This window comes from Schistocerca serialis, chromosome 9 (genome assembly GCF_023864345.2).
Source record: "Schistocerca serialis cubense isolate TAMUIC-IGC-003099 chromosome 9, iqSchSeri2.2, whole genome shotgun sequence".
In the NCBI taxonomy this organism is placed as follows: domain Eukaryota; kingdom Metazoa; phylum Arthropoda; class Insecta; order Orthoptera; family Acrididae; genus Schistocerca; species Schistocerca serialis.
The window spans coordinates 393458435-393485283 of NC_064646.1; the positions used below are offsets into that span (position 1 = coordinate 393458435).

General features: G+C 42.5%; 1 protein-coding gene across 1 annotated transcript in view; it reads right to left on the reverse strand.

The window, feature by feature from the left end:
- The window catches only part of LOC126419033 (protein abnormal spindle), a 165299-nt gene extending 140038 nt beyond the window's left edge, over positions 1 to 25261 (reverse strand). Inside the window, exon 1 of the mRNA XM_050086093.1 lies at positions 25145 to 25261. Coding sequence (XP_049942050.1) covers positions 25145 to 25165 — 21 coding nt within the window. The 5' untranslated portion in view covers positions 25166 to 25261. The remainder of the gene's footprint in view (positions 1 to 25144) is intronic.
- Between the last annotated feature and the right edge of the window lie 1588 nt (positions 25262 to 26849).

The following is a 26849-nucleotide window of genomic DNA, read 5'->3' on the forward strand; positions in this document are numbered from 1 at the left end:
AGAACCAAAGGGCCACAATCAGTTCGGGGGACAATGCCGCAAAATTGTGAATTTCATTGAAACTCCATGCACAAGGCTGGTCTTCTCTGCCAGTCACTGGAATGACTCAGGTATGAACTCTGAGCACAAACAGGCACTATTTGTTCCAATGTGTGCCACAATCTGCAGTTGGTTGCACACTGTTCTCTCAATGGCTGCTGGAGATAGCCTCTTCAATATGTTGAATGAGCCCGCCTCCCCCCCCCCCCCCCCCACGGCATACACTGAATGAACCTGGGGTCCTTTCTGTCTCTTACTGCCATTTCCCAGAGGGGTACTAATATTCGCTGTACATTTGAAATGCCGGAAATTAATAGACCCCTACCCTTTTGCGTTTGCCTCCTCTTGCCACCGAACGAAACAGGTTTCCCCAAAATGGAGCTCAGTTTCAATAGCAGGGAGAGCATGCTTTTGTGATAACAGGTGGATCAGTATCTTACCTTTGGACTTTGTAAGGCATTTAATTTACCTGATGTTTTAAGGAAGTTCATTCCTGAATCAGGCTGTGTTGTGCGCTGATATACAAAGAATGTTTCTTTGTTGAGAATAGGTATTTCTGTTGAGCTGTTCAGATAACAGTCTAAGAGTTGAAGATAAATGATAGTTAGTGCCATTTTAAGAAGCTGGAGCAAATGAAGGGTATGATGGTCTTTACACTTACAGGCAAGTATACATGACAATGTATGAATGCATAGTTTTGAGGCAGTATGTACTCCTAAAATTCTGTCAAGCTTTCAGCCACATCATGTGGCTTAAAATCCAAGAGCTTTTGGCCAAGTACTAGACAGTCATTGTCAAGTGGTGATTTTTTGTTGTTGTTACGGGTCCATCCTCAGACAGACGCGCGTCTTTTGTGACGTCAGATGTGCCTTCTGCAGTGCCATATAAGGTAATATTTTTGTTGCATACCCACTGTGCCCAGTTCTACCTTCCAATGGCCAGGTCCCAAACCGTGCTTAGCTGCAGGCCACAGCCTCTACTGAGGGTGTTCTCACAAATTTTTATCTCTATCGCTTCTTTAATTACAATATCCCACAAACTACTAATCAATGGAATAACTGATGTCTCTTTGAGCAAAATACAATCTCCATTTTCATGAGCATGTTATGCTACCACTGATATTTCAGGATATCAAATGTACCTCTTGTGTTCTACATAGCGCTGTTCAGTGGCGAGCACATTCTGCCTGACATAAAACTGTACTCAGTTGAAAGCTCATGAATTTTAAATCACTTGATGCTGCTGAAATCTTGAGAGAATTTTATCAGCCATGATAACAGTTTGTAAGCAGGAGTTATAAGGTTGAAATACAAAAATGTGCCACACACATGCATTCAACACCTGTTACAACCAGCTTGAGTTTTCATATGCAAGTCCTTGTAGAATCTAAAAACAATAATCAAGTAGGGAGAGTGTTAGTGATTCTACAAGTTTATTTTTAAGCTTGAGAAGAGAAACTTTTCTTTATTTCTGTAGTGACTGGAATGATGATGGTATCTTCTTATAGACTGCAGCTGTGTGTTCAGTCCATTGTAAGAGATGGTCCAGAATTATCATCAAGTTCTTTGCAGTAGGTGAAAAATTAATTCCTTTGCCATATGTCATGAAGAGTTATGTTTTGATTTGTTTTAGGGCGCAAAAAATAACTGGGGTCATATGTGCCCAAGTCAAAACTATAGAACATGAACAGAGAGCAGGGAAATGACTATATGTCAGTCCTGTCAGTCCCAATGGACAGAATAGGAGACAGCTAAAAACAAGCACATGGGAAAGGGCTAAAATAAAATGCCATACAAAAATGGAGGTCCAAAACAAAAAATTTAATGGCCTTCGCCATATTGCTTCGGCGGATAAAAAGTAAAATGTGATAGACAGCCCGTGCATCATTTGCTAAAACGGCTGATAAATCAGATGGCAAACCAAAGCTGGAACATCAACTGTTAAAAAACAGGCATTCCAGCAGGAAGTGCCAGACAGTTAAAATTTGGGCACAATGTGTACAAAGTGACAGCGTAGCACCACTGAGTAATGACAATGGCTAAAAAGGCAGTGCAATACGCAACCTCCATGTGGGAGGCCCAAGAGGAAGTTGTTCAAGGCGCTGGGAGAGGCTTAATAAGCCAAAGCTTATTCCCATGAAGGGAGGACCATTGGCGATGCAAAAGGGACACCACCTCCTGACAGACGGCAACACAGATATCACTGGAGGGAGTATAGGTACTCGTGGGCTGAGGCACGAGGACTGCAGCTTTGGCAGCAGCGTCAGCAGCCTCGTTTACTGGCAGACCGACATGACTAGGGACCCATGGAAACATGACATTGGCTCCACAAAGAGTGAGTAATTGACGGTTTTCCTGAACCTGCTGCACGAGGGCACCCGGCCCCACAATCAGTTCGAGAGACATCAGTGTATACAAAGGTACCACGCGAAGTTCCATGGCGATAGACAGAGGCTGGAGTAGTGTGCTTAGGATGCGAATTAAGGCCAAGGTTAACATGGGCTGTTTCCTCAAGCCAAGGTGGTGAAGGGTTCACACCCTCTGGGAAGGTCGCAGATGGTGTGAAGTTAAGCCGCCGTACCAAGTGGCGAAAGCGGACTCCAGGAGGTAACAGAGAAGAGGGACGAGCCCCATACTGACAAAGGAATCATCAAAGGAGGAGGCATAGGAGAGGTGGCCACGCATGGTAGACAAATGGCACACATACCTGCTGAGGAGAAAGTGGTAGGGCAGTAGTAGTTCAGCAGCTTCGGCATACAACCGGGCTGGTGTAAAAGGAGCCCGTGGCCAAACGGATGCCACGATGATGGATAGTGTTGAGATGGCATAAAAGGAATGGGCAGGCAGACAGATAAACAAAGAACCCATATTCGAGTTTCAAACAGACAAGGGACCAGTACAAACAGAGGAGGGTGGTTAGGTCGGCACCCCCAAGAAGTACCAGTGAGGACACTGAGGGACTGCGTACAGCGGGCTGCCAGGCAAGATACATAAGAGGACCAAGAGAGTTTCCTATCGAGCAGGAGCCCCAGGAATTTTATTGTGTCAAAGAACGGAAGGGCAACAGGCCCAAGATGGAGAGATGGTGGGAGAAACCATTTGCCACCAGAAAATCATACAGATGGTTTTGTCAGGGGAAAAGCGAAAGTCATTGTCGATGCTCCAGGACTGAAGATGATCAAGACAACACTGAAGACGCTGCTCAGTGAGACAGGTCCGTGGAGAACTGCAATAGATGGCAAAATCATTGAGGAAAAGGGAGTCTGAGATGCCCAGTGGGAGACAGGCCATTATAGGGTTAATGGCAATAGCAAAAACCATTCATGACATGGGTGGACAAAGTAACGAGATGATCAACTGCAGAACACCGCATTCGAAATTCACACTGTGCATTCATTAGTAAATGGCGAGACTTGAGCCACCACACCAGCCGGGCACGAATTATACGTTCCTTCACCTTGCAAACACAGCTGGTAAGAGAGATGGGGCGGTTGCTAGAAGGAAGGTTTTTGTCCTTACTGGGCTTAGGTATGGGTACGACGGTGGCTTCACGCTAGCGTCCAGGATATGTGCCCTCAGTCCAGATGCCGTTGTAAGTGTTAAGCAGAAAGTGCTTGCCCGCAAGATAGATGTGCTACACCATCTGAATGTGGATGGCGTCTGGCCCTGGAGCGGAGGATCGGGATGAACTGAGAGCATGATCTAGCTCCCTCATAGTAAAGGTGGCATTGTAGCACTCACGATTCTGAGAATAGAAAGGTATTTCCCGAGCCTCCTCCACACATTTCCAAAAGATGAAGGCAGGGTGATAGTGGGAAGAGCTCAAAACTTCTGCAAAATGGTGGCCCTAGGAGTCTGAGATAGCAAGAGGGTCCACGGTGACATTGGCAGCTACTGTCAGGCCAGAAATTGGGGAATGGTTCTTGGTTCCAGAGAGCCGTCTGAGGTTGGCCCACATGACAGAGGAAGGTGTGGAACTGTTAAAAGAACTAGTGAATGAAATCCAGCTAGCTCTTTTGCTATCCTGAAGAACTCGACGACACTGTGCACACATCTGTTTATAATGAATGCAGTTTTCCAGCGTAGGGTGGAGGTTAAAAATGCAGAGCGCATGTCTCCGTGCTCAAATTGCATCATGGCATGCCTCAGTCCACCAAGGGACTGAGATACAACGTGGTAAAAAGAAAGTGCGAGGAATGGAACGTTCTGCAGCAGTAACGATAACATTGGTGAGATAGTCCACCTGGTCATCACAACTGGGGAAATCTTGTTCTTCGAAGGTCACCAGGGAGGGGTAAAGCTGCCAGACAGCCTTAGTAAGCTGCCATTTGGGCGTGCATGCAGATGAGGTAGGCGCAGCAGATGGAGAGCACACGGGAAATGGTCACACGAATAGGCACCAGAAAGAACAGACCACTCAAGACGATGAGCAAGATGGGCAGTGCAAAAGGATAGGTCCAAATGGGAATAGGTGTGTGAGGTGTCGGAGAGGAAAGGGGGTGCTCTAGTGTTAAGGCAAAAGAAGTTGGTTAAGAAGATCAGCCAACAGGGCACCTCTGACAGGCCCTGGGAGAATCTCAAAGGGGATGATGCACATTAAAGTTACTGAGTAGCAAACACAGGGTAGGGGATAGCTGTCCAAGGAGTTGAAGGAAATCTGACCTGGTGACAGCAAATGACAGAGGGACATAAAAGGTACAGAGAGAAAATGTTAGGCAGGGAAGGAAAAGGCAAACAAACAGCTTGAAGATGGGTAGTCAGAGACGTGGGTTGACTATGAAGGTCATCCCATATGAGAAGCATGACGCCCCCATGAGATGGAATGCCGACCTCTGGGGAAGGTCAAAACGAATCATAAGTAATCTGAAAGCTCAAAGCGGTAGTGAGGGCGCAATTTCGTTTCCTGAAGGCAGAGTACAAGGGAATGCTGTGATGTTAAAAGCAGCTCTAAATCCTCTTTGTGGGACCGAAGGCCACAAACATTCCACTGGACGACAATCATGAGGAGGAAGAGATGTAAGGGTGTCAACTCAGCGGTCACCGAGTGACAGCCAGTGTAGCGTACCCACTGAAGGGCACAGAACCAGGAGGATCCTGCTCCATGGGATCTACAGAAGCATCGGCGTGCTTGTGCAGTCGGTCTGTGGAGTCCAAAGCTGAAAAACGGTTGGTGGTACGCACCGGCGAGACAGAGGCTGGCCGGGCTAAGGGACCACGTGGCGACACCGTCAAGCAGGATCTTCGACTTGGTGAGGGAGAAGACAGTTTATCTTTAGTGGACTTCTTCGAACCCTTCTGATTAGAGGAAGACTTGGGTGTTGTTTGGCTGGAGGGACAGAGGAAGTCTTCACAGGAGTACTCCTGTCCTTTCCTGCCTGCTGGTTGTGTAGTGGGTGGCTTCACCAGTTGAGGCAAGAGAGTGACGGTTTGTTGCACAGTGGGATGGGGGGACTACAATGCTACCTCGACACTGGGCAATTTCACAACCTCAGAGCCGAATTTGAGGTCGCATGTCTGCGTGGCCATGTCCTTCATGGAGTGAGGGGTAACAAGAACAGAACTATAGGTGCCAGACGGGAGAACACAAGGTTTGCGACTAGCCAGTAACTAGCGAGCTACTGAGTAAGGCACTTTTTCCTTTACCCGAATCTCTTAAACAGCCCGCTCATCTACATACACAGGACAATAACAAGAGGAGGCAGCATGGCCGCCATTCCCGTTGATACGGAGGGGAGGAGGAGGCGGACATTCGCCTTGTGTGCATCCCTGCCACAGGTTACACATTTGGCTGGGTATCAAAAAGATGTTCCAGTGTGGTTGGAATGACGACACTAGTAGCAGCGCATCGCATTCGGAATGTACGGCCGGACTGTGATGATTTCGTAGCCTGCTTTGATCTTGGATGGCAGCACCACCCAATCAAAGGTGAGGAAAAGAGTGTGGGTGGCCACCAAGGAAGACTCAACCTTTTTCATTACACGATTGACGGCAATGACACCCTGATCAGAGAGGTAAGATTGTATTTCAGCCTCAATTAGACCATCAAGAAGCCTGGTGTAAATTACACCACGGGAAGAATTCAAAGTTCTATGTGCCTCAACACGAACAGGGTAGCCATGGAGAAGCAAGGCAGCAAGCAGCTGTGTTTGAGAATCAGAAGCCATCTCCAAAAGCAAAGTGCCATTCTGTAAACAAGACCAGAATTACACAGGGCCAGCAACTACAACACCTTTCTGGATAATAAGCGGATTGACTGTGGCGAAGGACTGACCGTCTTCAGTATGTGAGACCACAAGGAACCACGGTGCAGTGGCAACGGTCTTCAAATCAGTAGCCTCATTATGTTTACATCTCATAGACGTCGATGGGGAGTACGATTGACTCATCGCGAGAAATTCCCCTGTGATTGCCAGCATCTTCGATTGCACACTCTTTCCAACTGGGGGCTCCCTCCACAAGGGCCCGCGCCCGCCTTAGGTGATTGTTCACACCGCAGGTCACACTTCCCGAACATCTGACAGAGGGACCAATTGGCAATTTGGGAAGGTTGCAGCTTAGGCAATCACCCCCTCCCTGGACCTGGTCTATACCAGGGGGTACGTGCAAACCCTACCTGTCGACCCAGGGCTGAGAATTATGCATTACCCAGTCACCTGTTAGGCATCAGACGCGTGGGCCAGTCTTCAGGAGTGCACAGCATTAATTTTACTTATGAGGACTATGTGTTGTTTTTAACTTTCACTAAAACAGCTTGCCGTTTTAATGAATACGGTTTACATTAAGTTCTCTCTCTCTCTCTTCGTTATTGTAAACTTGTCAATGATGGGAGAGTAACTAAGGGTTTTCATCACGGTGATCCAGTACTGTGTATAAGTTATTACCTAAATGAAATGCGAGAGCATTAATAAATAGCTGTTTTCCAGATGTTTCACTGTCTTCACTTTCAAGGAGAAATGTGACAGCATGTAGCAGGTAGGGTCCAACTACCATCTGAAAACATTCATTCTTTATACTAAAAGGCGGACTACTGAATGTTCCATAATTCGTTAAAATGTTACCAGTTGTTAAACTATTAGAACTGTGACAAAGAGAAAAATTATTTTAATAACTTTAGCAAAATATTTGTGTATTAGAGGAGAAAATAAGCATTACTGAGAGATTCTCAGCTGAACTGATGAGTTTCTTGAATAGGCTGCACTTCTTTCTGTAAGGTGTGAAATATGCGCAAACTAACCTAAATAAAGTTTGAATTTTGCGTCATTTGCAAGGTGCAAGTTACTCAAAATATTGTAAGAGTTTCACTGATATGTGCCGCAAAAAAGCTGTTAAACTTCTTCTTCGTCATTGGCGTTGAGTTTAGGAGCCACAATAATAGTGACTGGTCATTTTGTTCTTGTAGTAAAATTTCGAAGTAGTGCAAAGTCAGATTCACTTTGACAGCGCTTCTCTCCAGCCCATAGTGCTGGTGTCGCAGCTACACCTAGACCATGCCTCAGCAAACAGGGCAACTGCAGAAGAAATTCTATAGCATCGCCGTTTTGAGCGAGCAGGCAGCACATGTCACGGGGGAGGGGAGGGGGGGGGGGTGCTGACCCTTGGATAATGCACCTTAAATGGTATACAACCTAGACCACAAGACTTAATTTTATTAAGTTGCTTCACTATTCCAAGGATATTTACTTCTAAGTTATTCATTTTGGCTGCTATTCTTGATTCTATTTCTGGAACATTTACTTCGTTTTCTTTGGTGAAGGAATTTTGGAAGGCTATGTTTAGTAAACAATGTTTCAGCAGCACTATCATCGGTAGTATTTCCATTGCTATCATGAAGGGTTGTTGATGTTGTTGTGGTCTTCAGTCCTGAGACTGGTTTGATGCAGCTCTCCATGGTACTCTATCCTGTGCAAGCTTCTTCATCTCCCAGTACCTACTGCAACCTACATCCTTCTGAATCTGCTTGGTGTATTCATCTCTTGGTCTTCCTCTACGATTTTTACCCTCCACACTGCCCTCCAATACTAAATTGGTGATCCCTTGATGCCTCAGAACATGTCCTACCAACCAATCCCGTCTTCTAGTCAAGTTGTGCCACAAATTTCTCTTCTCCCCAATCCTATTCAATACCTCCTCATTAGTTATGTGATCTACCCAACTAATCTTCAGCATTCTTCTGTAGCACCACATTTCGAAAGCTTCTATTCTCTTCTTGTCTAAACTATTTATCGTCCATGTTTCACTTCCATACATGGCTACACTCCATACAAATACTTCCAGAAACGACTTCCTGACACTTAAATCTATACTTGATGTTAACAAATTTCTCTTCTTCAGAAACGCTTTCCTTTCCATTGCCAGTCTACATTTTATATCCTCTCTACTTCGACCATCATCAGTTATTTTGCTCCCCAAATAGCAAAACTCCTTTACTACTTTAAGTGTCTCATTTCCTAATCTAATACCCTCAGCATCACCCGACTTAATTTGACTACATTCCATTATCCTCGTTTTGATTTTGTTGATGTTCATCTTATATCCTCCTTTCAAGACACTATCCATTCCATTCAACTGCTCTTCAAAGTCCTTTGCTGTCTCAGACAGAATTATAATGTCATTGACGAACCTCAAAGTTTTTATTTCTTCTCCATGGATTTTAATACCTACTCCGAATTTTTCTTTTGTTTCCTTCACTGCTTGCTCAATATACAGATTGAATAACATCGGGGAGAGGCTACAACCCTGTCTCATTCCCTTCCAAACCACTGCTTCCCTTTCATGCCCCTCAACTCTTATAACTGCCATTTGGTTTCTATACAAATTGTAAACAGCCTTTCGCTCCCTATATTTTACCCCTGCCACCTTCAGAATTTGAAAGAGAGTATTCCATTCAACATTGTCAAAAGCTTTCTCTAAGTCTACAAATGCTAGATATGTAGGTTTGCCTTTCCTTAATCTAGCTTCTACGATAAGTCGTAGGGTCAGTATTGCCTCATGTGTTTCAATATTTCTACGGAATCCAAACTGAAATTCCCCTAGGTCGGCTTCTACTAGTTTTTCCATTCGTCTGTAAAGAATTCGCGTTAGTATTTTGCAGCCATGACTTATTAAACTGATAGTTCGGTAATTTTCCTGTCAACACCTGCTTTCTTTGGGATTGGAATTATTATATTCTTCTTGAAGTCTGAGGGTATATCGCCTGTCTCATACATCTTGCTCACCAGATGGTAGAGTTTTGTCAGGACCGGCTCTCCCAAGGCCGTCAGTAGTTCTAATGGAATGTTGTCTACTCCTGGGGCCATGTTTCGACTCAGGTCTTTCAGTGCTCTGTCAAACTCTTCACGCAGTATTGTATCTCCCATTTCATCTTCATCTACATTCTCTTCCATTTCCAGAATATTGTCCTCAAGTACGTCGCCCTTGTATAGACCCTCTATATACTCCTTCCACATTTCTGCTTTCCCTTCTTTGCTTAGAACTGGGTTTCCATCTGAACCCTTCATATTCATACAAGTGGTTCTCATTTCTCCAAAGGTCTCTTTAATTTTCCTGTAGGCAGTATCTATCTTACCCCTAGTGAGATAAGCCTCTACATCCTTACATTTGTCCTCTAGCCATCCCTGCTTAGCCATTTTGCACTTCCTGTCGATATCATTTCTGAGACATTTGTATTCCTTTTTGCCTGCTTCATTTACTGCATTTTTATATTTTCTCCTTTCATCAATTAAATTCAATATTTCTTCTGTTACCCAAGGATTTCTACTAGCCCTCGTCTTCTTACCTACTTGATCCTCTGCTGCCTTCACTACTTCATCCCTCAAAGTTACCCATTCTTCTTCTACTGTATTTCTTTCCCCCATTCCTGCCACTTGTTCCCTTACGCTCTCCTTGTAACTCTGTACAACCTCTGGTTTAGTCAGTTTATCCAGATCCCATCTCCTTAAATTCCCACCTTTTAGCAGTTTCTTCAGTTTTAATCTACAGTTCATAACCAATAGATTGTGGTCAGAGTCCACATCTGCCCCTGGAAATGTCTTACAATTTAAAACCTGGTTCCTAAATCTCTGTATTACCATTACATAATCTATCTAAAATCTGTCAGTATCTCCAGGCTTCTTCCATGTATACAACCTTCTTTTATGATTCTTGAACCAAGTGTTAGCTATGATTACGTTGCGCTCTGTTCAAATTTCTACCAGGCGGCTTCCTCTTTCATTTCTTACCCCCAATCCATATTCACCTACTACGTTTCCTTCTCTCCCTTTTCCTACTACCGAATTCCAGTCACCCACGACTATTAAATTTTCGTCTCCCTTCACTATCTGAATAATTTCTTTTATTTAGTCATACATTTCTTCAATTTCTTCGTCATCTGCAGAGCTAGTTGACATATAAACTTGTACTACTGTAGTAGGCGTGGGCTTTGTGTCTATCTTGGCCACAATAATGCGTTCGCTATGCTGTTTGTAGTAGCTTACCCGCATTCCTATTTTTTAATTCATTATTAAACCTACTCCTGCGTTACCCCTATTTGACTTTGTATTTATAACCCTGTATTCGCCTGACCAAAAGTCTTGTTCCTCCTGCCACCAAACTTCACTAATTCCCACTTTATGTAACTTCAACCTATCCATTTCCCTTTTTAAATTTTCTAACCTACCTGCCCGATTAAAGGGTCTGACATTCCACGCTCCGATCCGTAGAATGCCAGTTTTCTTTCTCCTGATAACGACGTCCTCTTGAGTAGTCCCCACCCGGAGATCCGAATGGGGGACTATTTTACCTCTGGAATATTTTACCCAAGAGGACACCATTATCATTAACCATACAGTAAAGCTGCATGCCCTTGGGAAAAATTACGGCTGTAGTTTCCCCTTGCTTTCAACCGTTCGCAGTACCAGCACAGCAAGGCTGTTTTCATTAGTTTTACAAGGCCAGATCAGTCAATCATCCAGACTGTTGCCCCTGCAACTACTGAAAAGGCTGCTGCCCCTCTTCAGGAACCACACGTTTGTATGGCCTCTCAACAGAAGATACCCCTCCGTTGTGGTTGCACCTACGGTACAGCTATCTGTATCGCTGAGGCACGCAAGCCTCCCCACCAACGGCAAGGTCCATGGTTCATTGGGGGGGATCATGGAGAGAAGGCTTTGATTGTGTCTTGCCACTAACTTACTTTATATATGACCAGAACCTCTTTGGATTTTCTGCCAGGTTTCAAGACACAAGTTCTGTTGCAGAACCATTATAACCACCCTGCATTGAAGTCCGCACTAAACTTTGAGCTTCTGTAAATGATCGTCTACCTTGGACGTTTCGCGTTCGTTCAAATTTAACATGCTTTTTTCTTTGTTTCTGCAACAGTGTTGTGACTTGTTTTGAATATGGCTCTGAGCACTATGGGACTTAACATCTGTGGTCATCAGTACCCTAGAACTTAGAACTACTTAAACCTAACTAACCTAAGGACAGCACACACATCCATGACCGAGGCAGGATTCGAACCTGCGACCGTAGCTTGTTTTGAATACCACGGGGGATCAGCCCAGTGTTTGTTAATTTATTTGGTATAAATCTCTAAGTCTGCTGAAACTATTTCCCTGAATTCATGTTGTCTGCACTTACATTATTAACTTGGAAGATGTCAAGCAAATTTTTATTTGCTTTCTTGAATAGATTCTGGTTTAATTTTGGTGGCTTTGAGAGTTATGGTATTCACTCTCGCTACAACAATCCTGTGCTCGTTATTAGTTCAGATTATTTGTTGCTAAGAGGTCAAGTGTGTTTCCGCAACTGTTTACTATTCGAGTGTGCTCAAAACCTAACTGCTCGAAACAATATCCAGAGAATAAGTTTAGCACAATTTTTAATGATGTTTTACACATACCTCTGGATTTAAACATGTATTTTTGCCAACATATCGAGGGTCATCACAAACTATAATTGTATGATTCGAGTACATGTCTGAAATTAGTGAACCTTTCAGTAATTGTATCAGCCAAGTTGGGAGGTCAGTAAAAGGATCCAATTATTATTTTATTTCAGTTGTCCCTACCCATACTAACTCACAGGAAGTATATATTTCAGTTTCGCTACAAGATAAACTAATACTAAGAGCAACAAATGTATAGCTGCCACCTTTCTGGATAACATTAGGTCCTTCGCAAAAAATTTGGCTGAACTTATCCTGCTTTGGCCGGATTTGAGAGGCTAGAACGATTTCAGAGTCGGTGCTTTCTATTAGCGCTTAGAGCTATGGTACTTTTCCTACACAGCTATGACAATTTACAACTGTTATACTGAGGGTTCCTAGATTTAAGTTGTACCCGTGTTTGACTTGCACCCTTTGGGATTGAAACCCTTTTTGTGTTTTTCCAAGACCCTCTAACTGAGAAAACCCGACCAATCCACACTACAAAAACCCCGCTACTCCTGTAGTCGTGTCCTGTGTGTAATGGACTCCTGATTTTTAGTGGAACCCAAAACCCCACCACGTTATGGTCCGAGTTGAGGACTCTGCAGCCTACATGGTTGCAGGACCATCTGAGCCTCTCATTCAGACCCTCCAATCAGCTACATACCAGAGGTCCGCAATCCTTCCTATCAACTATGCTGCAAGTGGTGAGCTCTGCTTTCATCTCGCAAGCAAGACTGGCAGCTATTACCACTTCTGACAGCTGCTCTTCTGATACAGAATGACACACATTATTGGTATTGACATGATCCACCACCTGCAATTGCTCTCCATGGCATCCAAAAGCACCCATACCTCGTCTGGAATGACTCCACCCAATATGCACATTGAGTGCACATTGGCCTTTTCCACCACCTTGGCAGCTATGTCCCTACAAGACTCCAAAGTACGTCTCACGTTGGAGTTCCAATAACCCCACCCTCTTTGATTATCCAGATCTTGCAGACAGAGGTTTCCTCTGAAACAGGACAAGCAACTGCATCTGGGTGAGGGACATTGTCATCTACAGATAGCACCTGGAACCTGTTTGTCAGACTAACCGGGGAGGTCTTGCGCCCCCTCCCTGTGAAGTTTTTTGCAGCCTTCTACACCCCGAGGTAACCTCCCATTCAACCAAGCAGTAACTGGGCTGGCCACACTGATGTAGACCAATCGGCGGACTCATGGGTTCTGCTAGATGCCTGCTGGATCCACATGGCTGGTCCATAACAGTGCTGACAAGCCAATGCAGCATCAAGCTGTGTGACGAAAACCAACACAGCCTGGAGCTGAGAGCGAAGTGTCACCAATTCAGTTCACATCTGCACACGGTGATCACAATCCCTCTTCACACTAAAGATGGCAGAAAGCTACATTACAGTGGCAAACAAATGACTATCGACATATGCTACGAAACTCTAGGCTATCGTAGACACTGACGAAAATGTGAGAAGTGTGTCTATTAAATATTAAATTAACACGTAGAAATTCAAAAACTGAGCTACCAAAGCATACAGATGAAACTATATAATTCGCTTCTGGTTAGGAACTCGTAAAATGTCATGAAATCTGTTACTTCCCTGTGCTCTCTCTTGGTGGTGGCTGCTGCCTTACTGACTGACGAAAGCCAGTAAGTGATCACTAGGTTTCACAACAAACAAACAAATGACCACTTTTTACACACTTCCAGTTTCACAACTTCTGAATTTCCAATGAGAGAATTTTAGCTCCTTATAACTGTGCTCCATAAATGCAATATTTTGTATCAGTAGCACACTCTTACATGTGAAACCTCGTAACCTGAACAAATCTATTTCTTACATCTTCCTTGGTTTGGCAATCTTGCATTATAATTCATCCCACATAGGATCGTTCTTGCAGGCTTACCACTATTCCATTCCCAACTTTCGTGTTGGGCACACCTGTTTTCAATTCTACCCATCATTTTCATGTTAGTTTTTCCTACATTTAGTTGATATTCTGTGCAAAGTATGTTATTTCTGATGAAATAGTACATTAGTCAATGGCCCAATGTCAATTTCCAATGGGCACCTTATTTCAGGAGGCGACCATATTGCCATCATCAGCGACACTTATGAACTGACTGCTTGAGAACTGGCACGGCACTTCTCTCTTTTTACTCTCGCCCCCTCTCTAATCAGTCATTATAACCACCATTCCCACCCAACATCTCCTCCCCCACTCCTTCCACTACCACATTGCTCCAGCCCTGCTTCACACCCATGTACAAGTGCTGGCAAAACCTCTGCTTTTCCTCTGCCTGACCTCAAAGGCAGTTTGTTGTGTGGCATCTCCTTCCTCTTCTTAATCAGAGTAATTAGGAGTTCCCAGGCCTTAGTGTGTGGCTGCTACCATGACTGATCAATCCCCTTACTCATATCTTTGTACATTCTTTAATGCCACAGTCTCCGCAGTTACACATCAGTGTCAGAACATTAGTATAGTCGCCGTCCATTTCGTATTGTTCTGATAGGAGATGTTATGTGACTGTCGTCTTGCTCGGCTGCTGCAATCTGGTGTCCTGTTGGTGTTCTGGGCAACTGTCTTCAACAGTATGCTTAATCTGACCTACTTACATCTTGCCACATCAGCAGGGCGTCCAACAGATGCCTAATTTCTTTAATTGAAGTTGTCTTTGACACTACCAAGCAGTGACCATGTTTTACCTGGTGAGCGAAAGACACTTCACTTGGTGTACCCAGAAAATTCATCCTCTCTGTACCCAGAAAATTCATCCTCTCTCTCCTGGTAATGTGCCATAAAAAGGAATAAATAGAATAGCTGCATCTTCCACCGAGAGTGCAGTCGGTATAGGGAATAGTGCTCTCCAAATTTTCTCCTCCTTGTAACCATTATTCTGTAAAGCTGTCCTCAAATGTTTACGTCAGAGATGGTGTGAATGAACTGTACCAATGTTTTGAACACACTATTCTTCTGTGCTGGGCAGTGGCAGTGGCTCTTGATATGCGTCTTCTTCCATTTCACACTGTGGCACAACATGCTGCCCATTCTTTTAACCAGAACATCCATAGATGGAGCACTCCATCCATTTTAACGTCCATGGTAAAATTGACATTCTGGTGCATCGAATTGCGATGTATGAGTAAATCAACCACATTGTCTCGTTCATGAAGCTGTATGATAAATGATTTTTCTACACATCGGGTAGTATGTTTCCACTGGTCTGATTCCATGGCTTCCTCTGTGAAATGTTCCACCTGGTGAAAGTGAACTACTCACAGCTACTCCTTTCCGCTTGTAGTGGCCACTGTTGAAAAGAAAGTATGTCAACATCTAGACATACCTAGAAAGACTGGTGGTCTGTGTCAAATTTCTGACCAGTAAGTTCTAAGGAATCTTGTAAAGGCCCTCTGATAAAAGGAGTCTACATTTCAGTTATCTTTTAATATCAACAGTTTAAACAAACTATTCCACAAACAGAGAGTGGCAAATTCTGAGAGCCCTATGTCCTATACCCACTATACAACCAGTGGAAATAGGAGGAACCTCAGGACAATGTGGACACTGCATCTATTCCTTTTTGTGACACATTACCTGAAAAGATAAAAAGAATTCTCCAGAAACACCAAGCGACAATGTTCTACCACACACCATCTAAAGCACAGGCACTGCTTGGTACTGTCAAAGACACTCTCGGTCTGCAAAAATCCAGAAGTCTATTGAGTACCCCACCATTGTGTAAGACGTGTGGTCAGACTGTGCATATTGTTTAAGATCATCACTGATAACACCAATAGCACACCATATAACAGTAGCCTATCGAGTTGGCAGTCTGAATTACAAACTGGATTACGGCCATACTAAGGTTCTGACACATACATTTAACTTCTGGGACTATGTCCTTAAGGAATCTATACAGATTCAAGTAAGGGAATCACTGATAAATCATGACAATGTCTGCATCCTTAGTAAGGCCCGGGAACCCACAATTAGGCTGATGAAGAGGCAGGAGTTATCCCACAAGAAAATGACTTCGGACATAGGCAGAGAACAGCAGAGGTTCAGTCAATATATGTACTAGGTGTGAACATGGGACTGAGCACCATGTAAAATGGGGGAATGAGGGCAGGAGATTATAATGAGTGCAGACAGCAGATTAAAGGGAGGGGCAAAACCTGAAAGCACAAGATGGTTAGTTCATCAATGCACTTGGTCACTTGCCAAAATACTGTGCCCGTTGGATGCTGATGCCTGCCCGTTTATCCATGAACTATTTCATTATTAAGTACACCAGGAGAATTACATTCTTTGAATGTACACACAATGTTTTAAAGAATAAAATTCACCATGACAGCTTCTGCCAAAGGTGCTTGTTTTGTTTGTTTTAGGATGCAAAAACAACCACGGTCATACGTGCCCATGTCAGAACAGTAGCACACAAAGACAAAGACAGGAGCTAAATATGACTACAGGTCAGTTCCAATCGACAGAACAGAAGACAGCTAAAAACGGGGACATGGAAAAAGGCCTATAAATACACCATAGAGAGAGAGGTTCTGAATTAAAATTGAATGTCCATCATATTGCTAAGACAGATAAAAAGTAAAACACGGTCGAAGTCCCATGTGTCGTTCACTAAAATGACTGATAACTCAGATGGCAAGCACAAATGAGAAGGTAAATGGTTTTTTTTAAAAAAAAAAAAAAAAAAAAAAAAAAAAAAAAAAAAAAAAGGCACTCTGTCAGGAAATGGTGAACCATCAAAGGTTGAGAGCAATAAGCACAAAGTGGTGGCGGAACATCACTTGATAAACAGTGATGGCTGAAAAGACAGTGCTCAATACACAACATAGCTAAAATGATCTCCTCACAGTGAGAGGGTCGAGAGGAGGTCGTCCAGGCCTCAGAGAGGCTTAATAACCCGGAGCTTGTTATCATGAAGGGAGGACCTGTGGTGACAGCAAAGTGACACCACCTGCAAACAGAAGGCAACACAGAGATGGGAATGTAATAACTAGCGGACTGAGGTACGAGGACAGCAGCCTCGGCAGCAGCATCAGTGAGCGGCCTCGTTTCCTGTCAGACCAATGTGACCAGGAACCCATATAAAAATCACCATCAAAGAGTGAGCAAGTGACAGCTTTCCTGGACCTGTTGCACTAAGGGATGGACGGTGTACAGTACTGAGAAGCTTTGAAGAGCAGAGAGTGTGAGCAGGTGAAGCAATTGAAAAGCCTGAGTCACAGGATGTACTGTGTGACTCGATACAGGGCAAAGGGCTCTTCTGTAAATACTGAGCAGTGTTCTCTAAGCTGATACCAAAAAACATCAGTGCTAAAGATGAAGGCACACCTGATAAAATGGTCAGCCCAAGAACCATCAGTGTACACAGAGGTACTATCGTGAAGTTCAATACGAAGGTCATGAAACTAAAGGCAACTGAGCAAGGCCCGAGTAGTGTCCTTAGGAAGCGAATGAAGGCCAAGGTGAACACATGCCGCCACATGAAGCCAAGGTGGTGAAGGGTTCACACCCATCAGGAAAGTGGCAGGTAGCATGCAGTTAAGCTGCCGAAGCAAGAGTCAAAAGCGAGCTATAGAAGGTAACAGAAAAGAGGGATGTGCCCCATACTGGCAATCAAAAGAGTCATCAAAGGAGGAGGCATAAGGTGAGTAGCCATGCATGGCAGACAAACAGCATGCATATCTGCTGAGGAGAAAGTCACGGTGGTAAGAAAGTGGTAGTTTGGCAGCTTCTCCATACGCACTCTCAACTGGGCTAGTGTAAAAGGAACCAGAGGCCAAACGGATGCCATCATGGTGGATTGTATTAAGACAGCATAAGAGGGATGGACGTGGAGTTGCATAAACAAAACATTCATATTCTAATTTTGGATGGACAAGGGACTGGTACAAACAGAGGAGGGTGGTACAATCTGCTACCAAGGAAGTACCACAGGACATGTAGGACATTGAGGGAATGTACAAAGGGCTGCCAGGTAAGAGATGTGGGAGGACTAATAAAGTTTCCTATTGAGCAAGAGCCCCAGGAATTTCATAGTTTCAATGAACGGAAGAGCAACAGGCCCAAGATGTAAAGACGGTGGAAGAAACCAATTGTGCTGCCAGAAAAACGGTTTTGCAATGCACCATGAGTAATGACGATCGAGACATAGCTGAAGACGCCACTCAGTGAGACAAGTCTATGCAATAGATAGCAAAATCATCAACGAAAAGGGAGTCTGAGATGCCCGGTGGGAGACAGGCCACCCAGCGGAAGATAGGCCATTGTAGGGTTAATGGCGATAGCAAAGAGGATGACGCACAAGACAGAACCCTGAGACACACTGCTTTCCTGGATAAAAGTGTCTGACAAGGCAGAACCCACATTTATCTTGAAAACTCTATCTTTTAAAAATATCTGAATAAAACGTGGCAAGCAGCTACGGAAGCGCCACGTGTAGAGAGTACGGAGGATACGAGCACTCTGCCATGTATCGTAGGCTTTCTCCAAATCAAAAAACATGGCCACTGTCTGGGATTCCTGCAGAAAGCCATTCATGACCTAGGTGGACAGTGACGAGATGATGAATTGCAGAACATCACACTTGAAATCAACACTGTGTAGTGGTTAGTAAATTGCAATATGAGCCACCATACCTGCCAGACACGAATCATACATTCCCTCACCTTGCAAACACAGCTGGTGAGATAAATGGGGTAGTAGCTAGAAGGATGGTGTTTGTCCTTACTGGGCTCAGGTATGGGTATGACGGTGGCTTCACGCCAGTGTCTGGAAACTTGCCCTCTGCCCAAACATAGTTGTATGTATGAAGCAGAAAATGCTTGCCTGCAAGAGGAAGATGCTGCAACATATGAATGTGAACATCATCTGGCCCTGGGGAGGAGGACGGGGGTGAAGTGAGAGAATGATCTAGCTCCCTCATAGTAAAGACAGCATTGTGGCACTCATGATTCTGAGAAGAGAAGGGTATCACCAGAGGCTCCTCCGCTCGGTTCCGATGAAGGATGGCAGGGTGGTCATGAAGGTAGCTAGAAATCTCTGCAAAATGGTGGCCCAAGGTGTTGGAGATTGCAAGAGCTTCCACTATGACATCATCTGCTACTATCAGGCTGAAAATTTGGGAATGAATCTCGGTCTGAGAGAGCTGTCGGACATTAGCCCACAGAAAGGAAGCGGGAGGGGAACTGTTGAAAGAACTAGTGAATGAAACCCAGCTGGCTTTTACCCTATCCTGAAGAACACTACGACACTGTGTGCGCAACTTTTTTTAATGAATGCAGTTTGCCACTGTAGGATGATGGTTAAAAATGCAGAGAGCACATCTCCACGTGAGAATTGCGTTGCGGCATGCCTTAGTCCAACAAGGGACTGGGACACAGCACATGAAGAGGACATGTGGAAGTGTGAGGAACTGAATGTTCTGCGGCGGTAAGGATAATGTCTGTAAGATATTCTACCTGGTCATCACAACTGGGGAAATGTTGTTCATCGAAGGTCGCCAGGGAGGAGTAAAGCCTCCAGTCCACCTTCGTAAGCTGCAATTTGGGTGTGCAGGTAGGTGGGGTAGGATTCAGCAAAGAGACAGGAAAAGGTCACTTCAGTATGTGTCAGAGAGAACGGACCACTCGAGATGATGGGCAAGCTGGGCAGTACAGAAGGACAGGTCCAAATGGGAATGTGTGTGCATGGCGTCTGAAAGGAATGTGGGTGCTCCTACGCTAAGGCAGAGGAGGGTAAGTTGCTTGAGAAGGTCAGCCAAGAGGGCAGGTTCTGGGAGAACCCCAAAGGGGATGGTGCACATTGAAGTCACAAATTAGCAGAAAGGGATGAGGCAGGAGGAGGAAGTCTGCCCTGGTGTCATCAAATGGTGGAGGGATGTAAATGGTACTAAGGGAAAACGTCAGGTGAGGAAGGAAAAGGCAAACAGCAACAGTTTAGAGCTGGGTAGTCAGAGAGATGGATTGACTATGAATGTCACACCATATGAGCAGCATTACTCCACCATGAGATGAAATGCCATTTCGGCGGAAGGTCAAAACGGACGGGGAAGAAATCAGAGTTGCTTAAAGTGGTCGCAATTTTGTTTCCTAAAGGCAGAGAACGAACAGATGCTGCGATTCTAAGAACAGCCGTTAATCGTCTGTTTGATGAAAGGTCACGAACATTCCATTGAAGGAGAGTCATAACGAGGAAAGGGGAGGAGGGATAAAATGAAGGGGTGTCACCTCGGCAGCTGCCAAGTGCCAGCCTTCAAAGACTCACTGTTACAGGGCACAGAGGCTGGAGAATCCTGCTCCATGAGATCTACACACACACACACACACACACACACACACACACACACACACACCTCACATTTTCTTGATCTTGGTGATGAAGCATCGTTTCATTACCTTGAATGTAACTTTCTTGGACTGTCATCCACAATCATTTGTGACAAAAATTTGATGTTGGCAAATTGCTCTGTCCTGTCCACAGTAATGACATCATCAAAGAAATGCAACACCATTTACAAAACAAGCATTCTGAAGTATTAGAAAATTTTGCACACATCAGAAATCATGTTTACCACAGGTTTCTACCACAAGATCTTTCTCTCCCCCACATCTCCATCCACCGTTCAATAAAAATCTTCATTTTGTGTTTCATCTCTTATTTCTACCTTCCATCCCATAATTCCTCAATCTTCACCCCATCTATTCAATCTGATAAAAAGCTGTTAATGAAAATGCAAAATCTGTCTTGTTTTAACACAAAGGAGAAATTCAACAAAAGAATGTCATCTGAAAATAACTATTTCTGAGACAATAACGGACAGAAGTGCATCCAATATTCATAGTTGAAAATTCATTCTCCTCAAGTTTAACACAGTTCCTGTTGAGAATTTTCTTGAGTAGCTATTAAAATGTCATTCTTCTGATGAAAGGTATTTTTATGTTTGCTAATACAGTATGCCAGTTCAGAAGCAAAGTTACATCTTAGCAAGCATCTCCGTGTTTCAAATTACATCTTCTTTCTGTCATACTATCTCCTAAATCAAAAATACTGCTTAAAATTACTAATTGCTACCTTGCATTATTATGGAGCAGTTTCTTGGTGATACACGGTGGCCTGAATATTTAAATTACTGCAGCTTCCATTACACTAGAAATGTAATGTGCAACACAAAGCAGATTCAAACAATTCATCTGCTTTCACATTCCAGGTGAAAAACTAAAATAATGACGAACACTGACATTTCTGGTTTGTCAGTAGCTAGATAACCAATCGTCATTTCACCTGGAGACCAAGGTGTGCTGTACAGCATAACTCATTGTAACATAATAGTGGTTACTGAAAGTTCCATCACACATATCAGTAACTGGAAATTTTTACTGCACTAGCGCCACCTATTTTTCAATTAAGGTAGAGAGGAATAACGTAATCTTCATTTTAAATGTAATGCAATCAAGGAGTACATCTATTCTTTACTTCATAATTCACAACTAGACTCTGGTTCTGAATTTCATTTTTTTTCTGGAACAAATTCAGAAACATATTTACTATGGAATTTAATTTATAATGATGCCAATGTTAAACACCTGATAAGGTTTACTGAAAAGAAGTAAACAAGGAGGAATTACATTAAGGACTGGATGGGATATTAAGGAAAACACACAAATCCTGAATCAGGAGGGGAACCCGTACACTGCTGCGGATGTGCTTGTTAGATGCCAAGTTGAGAGTTGCATCATTATTGCAATGTGTCTCTTTGTGTAAAGTAGTCTGTGTGTATTGAGGTTTACATGGGCTGGGTTTGCTTGAGTAGCCTGCCTAACCCAGTGCTGAATATTCTGGAGCAAGCTCTGCTGTATCTCTGCCTGTCACTCTAAGATTTGTTACTTCCAGATTTTCTGGATTCAGAGGAACTTATATACCTGAACAAACTTTGCCATTCCATCCCCCTCACCCACAACCTCACGACACTGCACTGTATTCTGGCTGGGGCAGCCAGAAGTAATGGTAATGTGCGCATGTGGTGTGCTTGCTTGTGAAAATGTATATTTTCTTTTCTGAAGATGGCTTTGGCCAAAAACTCAACGTGTAGGCCTAACATTCTTTTAGCTGTGCCTGTGTGTAACTCAACATGTCATCTTTATAGTGAGTAGCAATTATCCTTTTCATAATACTGCTATTCCAACCTCCACTTTCCATTGTTTTATTAGATATCTTGCTCAAACATAAGACTAGTGTTACACCTACTGCCAGACAGTTTACAACTATTGCTTTCAGAATCTGTTGGGGCATTATCACTTATATCGACACTGAGTAATTCATCTTCACTGCCAGTCTTCATAAGTAGGCCTATCTCTATGGTCTCTTTCTCAGTGCAACCAACAATGTCTTGCCTTCCTTTGTAGAAAAGATGAGAAAAACACTGATGCCAATCCTGATGAACAGTAAAACAAAGCAAAATATAATGCCACAAAGTGATATAAAAGATAAAGTATTCCAAAACAGCTTGATACCAGAACTTTGAAAAGCTACTGAGATATGGGGTAGAAATTTCACTGAACACGTGAACTCGTCAACAGCACTCTGCTGTTGGAGTTGTGGTGCACCTATGGGATAACGGAAGCGATGCCCATCACTAGCACTCAGCAACCAGCAAGGAGGCCCAAGATGACTTATTAATATTGGTGAAGGAATACAAAGAAGGCACACAAACTCATCAGCAACACCTGGAGAGACACAGATCACGACAAGTTACCATGTCAGCAGCAGCCCTGGGATTAAGCTAGTTTTAATTTTGAAGGACCATTTTCTGGATGGGAATAGCACTGCACTTCAACAACTTATGTATTGTTCACAAAAAGTCTCAAATTAGAATAACTGATTGCATTGATGTAATGACATTTCTCACTCCATTCAATCACAACAAACAGTACTTTTTCTGACAATTTTATAGTTACTTGCAGAGCATAAAACTAAATCAGGGCGTACAAATGAGCCTGCTATTTTCATTGAGAGTTGTCACTTTAATACCAAGCAATTGTACTGAATCTAAATAGAAGAAATAACACAAAATTCAGCAGTAAGTGGGAAAATAATTGTCACATTGGACATAAATAAACCACCTAGTGGCCTAAGCAGCACTGCAAGCATTAAGTCCTTAAGAGTGGATATTAATTGCCAGCTGACTTTGAATGAACATACAAAGACAATGGCATCAGCATTTTAGATTGTATCATCAACATTTAACAGCCAGTGCCTTGGACATACAAGTCTCACATGCCCACAGTTATTTGCTATGGGATATTTTTCATGTGTCCCAAATACATTACACCTGGACATTATTTTCAAACTGCAGAAAATGACAATAAGAGTAACAATAAGCAGAAGTGAGCTTCATTGTAAGGAAAATTTTAACAACAGAATAGCCATACAGCAGCAAGTGAGTTCATCAGTCTGTTGTGCACAGCACAAAAACCAATTGCAGGCAGTTCACAAGTTTATTATCCACAATCATGGAACAGGAGCCAACTCGGACTTCTGTTTCCCAACAAAAAACTCTGCATCACATTTTGTATCATAGACTGAAATCATAATTTGCCCAGCAAGATGAAATAACTGACATAAATTTATTTGAAAAGAAAGTTGAATTATAGCTTTTAAAAATACATATACTACATGAAGGTTACTTACATAATTCAAATGTGTTATTAAAACAAAAATGACATCTAACCACCTGTCATAATATACACTCACGACATAAGCCTAACGCTTTTTACTGGAAATTCGTACATCTAAGCAGGTACAGGGTAATACTAATGTCATACCATTTTCCTGAACTCAGCATCTCACTCATCAAAAAGGAGAGAGGGCACGGGGATTAAATGGTAAGAAAGCATGGTTGTTCAGAAGTCACATACACACACACAGCAACAAGTGTCTGAAGACTAAATGAGCTGTGTGTAATTAATGATCATCTTATTAAGCCAACTTGTTACAATTAACTAAAACCTTAAAGTCCATTGCTCATTAGATATAATTAAATGAGATGTGCATTTGTTACAGCACAGCCTATCAAGCTATCCTGGCTTAGGTTTTCCTAAATCACATTATCAGGCAAACGCCAGGATGTCTCCTTCAACAAAATCATAGTGGGCCATCTGGTCTCTTCTCATTAAACACATACAACAGAGCATATCCAGTCCTATATCATTGTAACGATTCTTCGATGAATATATTACTACTACTATTACTATGGCATTACATTACCATTGGAACCACAATACAAATGTTCCATCTAGTTCATTAACAAGGGCACACCGTCCTAAATGAGGAATACAAATCAACTTAGAAGTACAAACTTATTTCTGATGTCCATACGACATATGATGTCAAGACAGAGTTTTATTAGTTCACCGTCATATCAAAACAAATCCAATACCACATCTTGTCACTATTTATTAAATACAGAAAGAAATCAAATTATAGACAGCATTATTTCGACCAACACATGGGAGCGTATTTGAACTAGTATTAAAGCTTCAAAAGGTGGGGGAGACAAATCTATTCCTGCATCTAGCAGTAAGCATCAGCAACGAATTTGCGGAGAAAATGTTGACGAAGAAAAAATTTAGCCTAATCATTTTGTTTGTGTTGAGAAATAACAGTTACTGTAATTAACGTTACTTGAAGCAGCAGAATATTGATAGTGAAAAAGAGGTGTATGGAGGATTATGGGTAAATCCTGAAATAAAAGTGTCTTCACTAATTTGTATTGTCTTTTCGGTCAGGTTAAAACAAGTAACACCTAAACAAGGCACATATAAATGCATAACTGATCAGGGAATGGCAATGATTACTCCTCCTGCGTCCCCTGAACAATTATATCCCTCATCATGTGAGCATAATTCAAAAAGATTAGCTACTGGAAGCTAGTACCTAACGACTGCTGAAAATGGGTGCAAATTACAAATAAATATATAAACGAGAGGCAATGCTAAAATATCAACTGAATACAAATCATTGTAAAGCACATTTATGTATCAGTTTGCGACCTGTCAATTCAAGTAACTTCGGTTACACATTCGCTTACAATATTTCTTAACTGACGAATCTCGGAATATTTTCTCTCTTAAGATTTTGCTACTGTTTTAGAGCTAACCTGAAATGCAGTCGAAGTCATTTTCAAATGGTCAATTCACAAAACACATTAGGTTCTCAAACAATAACATAAACAAGTCACTATGACGCACAAAGTGGCGTTAAAACTTAAACTACCGGCAGTACAATTCAAACTGCGTACCAACACGCTACACATAATAGTCTCTGACCAGCGATATCTACACAATTGCATAGGACTGGAAGTATGCACATACAAATGCAGAAAATTTGCTAGTTTCCGTCTTCACTACGATATCATTCTCCAATTTTGAAAGTGTGGGGATTCTGATAGCACACTTTGTTTCAAAGATCGACATACATTTCAGGAAAACAATTCCAGTGCAGCAAGACCGCTTCGTTTGTTGGAAAGGAGGGATTCATGCAAAAGCTCTGCATAGCCTAATGTTTAAAATTTCGAAGCAAATAAAGCACCTGAAACTTGTCGATCAATGATTGTCGACCTGAAAGATTTCATAAGTGTAACAGTCTGAAATAAATATCATTGTAACACATTCCTGATATTACTTGCATTTGCAATTACTCTACAATCGGAAAGACATTGCACTATATTACCACTTTTTCCAATTTCACCACCATCTGTGTTGCCTTTAGTGAATGTTACAGTGAAAACTGTGTTTGTCGATACTATTATCACATCCACAAACACAGTTAAGCATTCTTATCGTCGTAAAAGTTCAATTCTATTTCGTACAGAACCTCATTTAGTTTATCTGATTACTGTCCTCTCACTTTCCCACAGTGGTGAAGCTACTGGATCATTTGTGGGTAGCTTATCTTATACCCTTTTATACAAGAGATTGATGCGGTAATTCTTTTTGATAGTAAAGTTATCAGTCACTAAATTTCTGGTCACTTCTAGGTTGTTTAACCCCGTTTCTTTTCAATGGCAGTTGTGCAGAGAGAACTTAACCCAACATTTGTCATTGAATGGCGAAGGTAATTTTCAACGGAATATTATTGGCCGCTAAGAATATAAAGTGCGCTGGTGATAAATATTTATGTTTGTCAATATAAATGTTTCCTAGTTCATTTTCCAGTTGTTCTTTGCCGAAGAATGTGTAAGTTGTGAAAAGCCTTTCAATTTCATTGTTGAAAACCTTGATTTTAATTTCCTACCTGATTCCTATAAAGCAACTCTACAGACTGAATATTCTGAAAAATTCCAAAACGCATTTCCATTTGCACTATCGTGTTATTTAAGATTTCACATAATATCAGCAACATCTCAAGCAAGTGGAAGTCACACTCACTACACTTATTTCAATGTTAACTTTCTGGATACAGCTTTTAGTACATGAGCTCACATTTGTTTCAAATCACATATTGCTTAACAAACTGATGGTCATCATGATTGCAGCCTTGCACATACTAATATCAAACACAAATTTGGGTTGCAGAAGAGGATAGAGGTGGTCAACATATGACAAAGCAGGGAAAAGAATTGGGTTTTATTAAGAACGCCAAGAAACCAAAAGCACTGGTGAACGACTCTGCATCCCAATCGTCATTGTGTGTGGTTCTATTTTGGAAAAGCCTTTCAGCTCATGGTACCTGAGATGTATTGTATTTGTATTTCTTTATTCATCCTGTAAATGGTGATTAAGTACATAGTTTGTACAAACGATATATGGCAAGTCAGGTCTGGTATACTATACACAAGTTTACATGTACCTGTGATTCAGAAA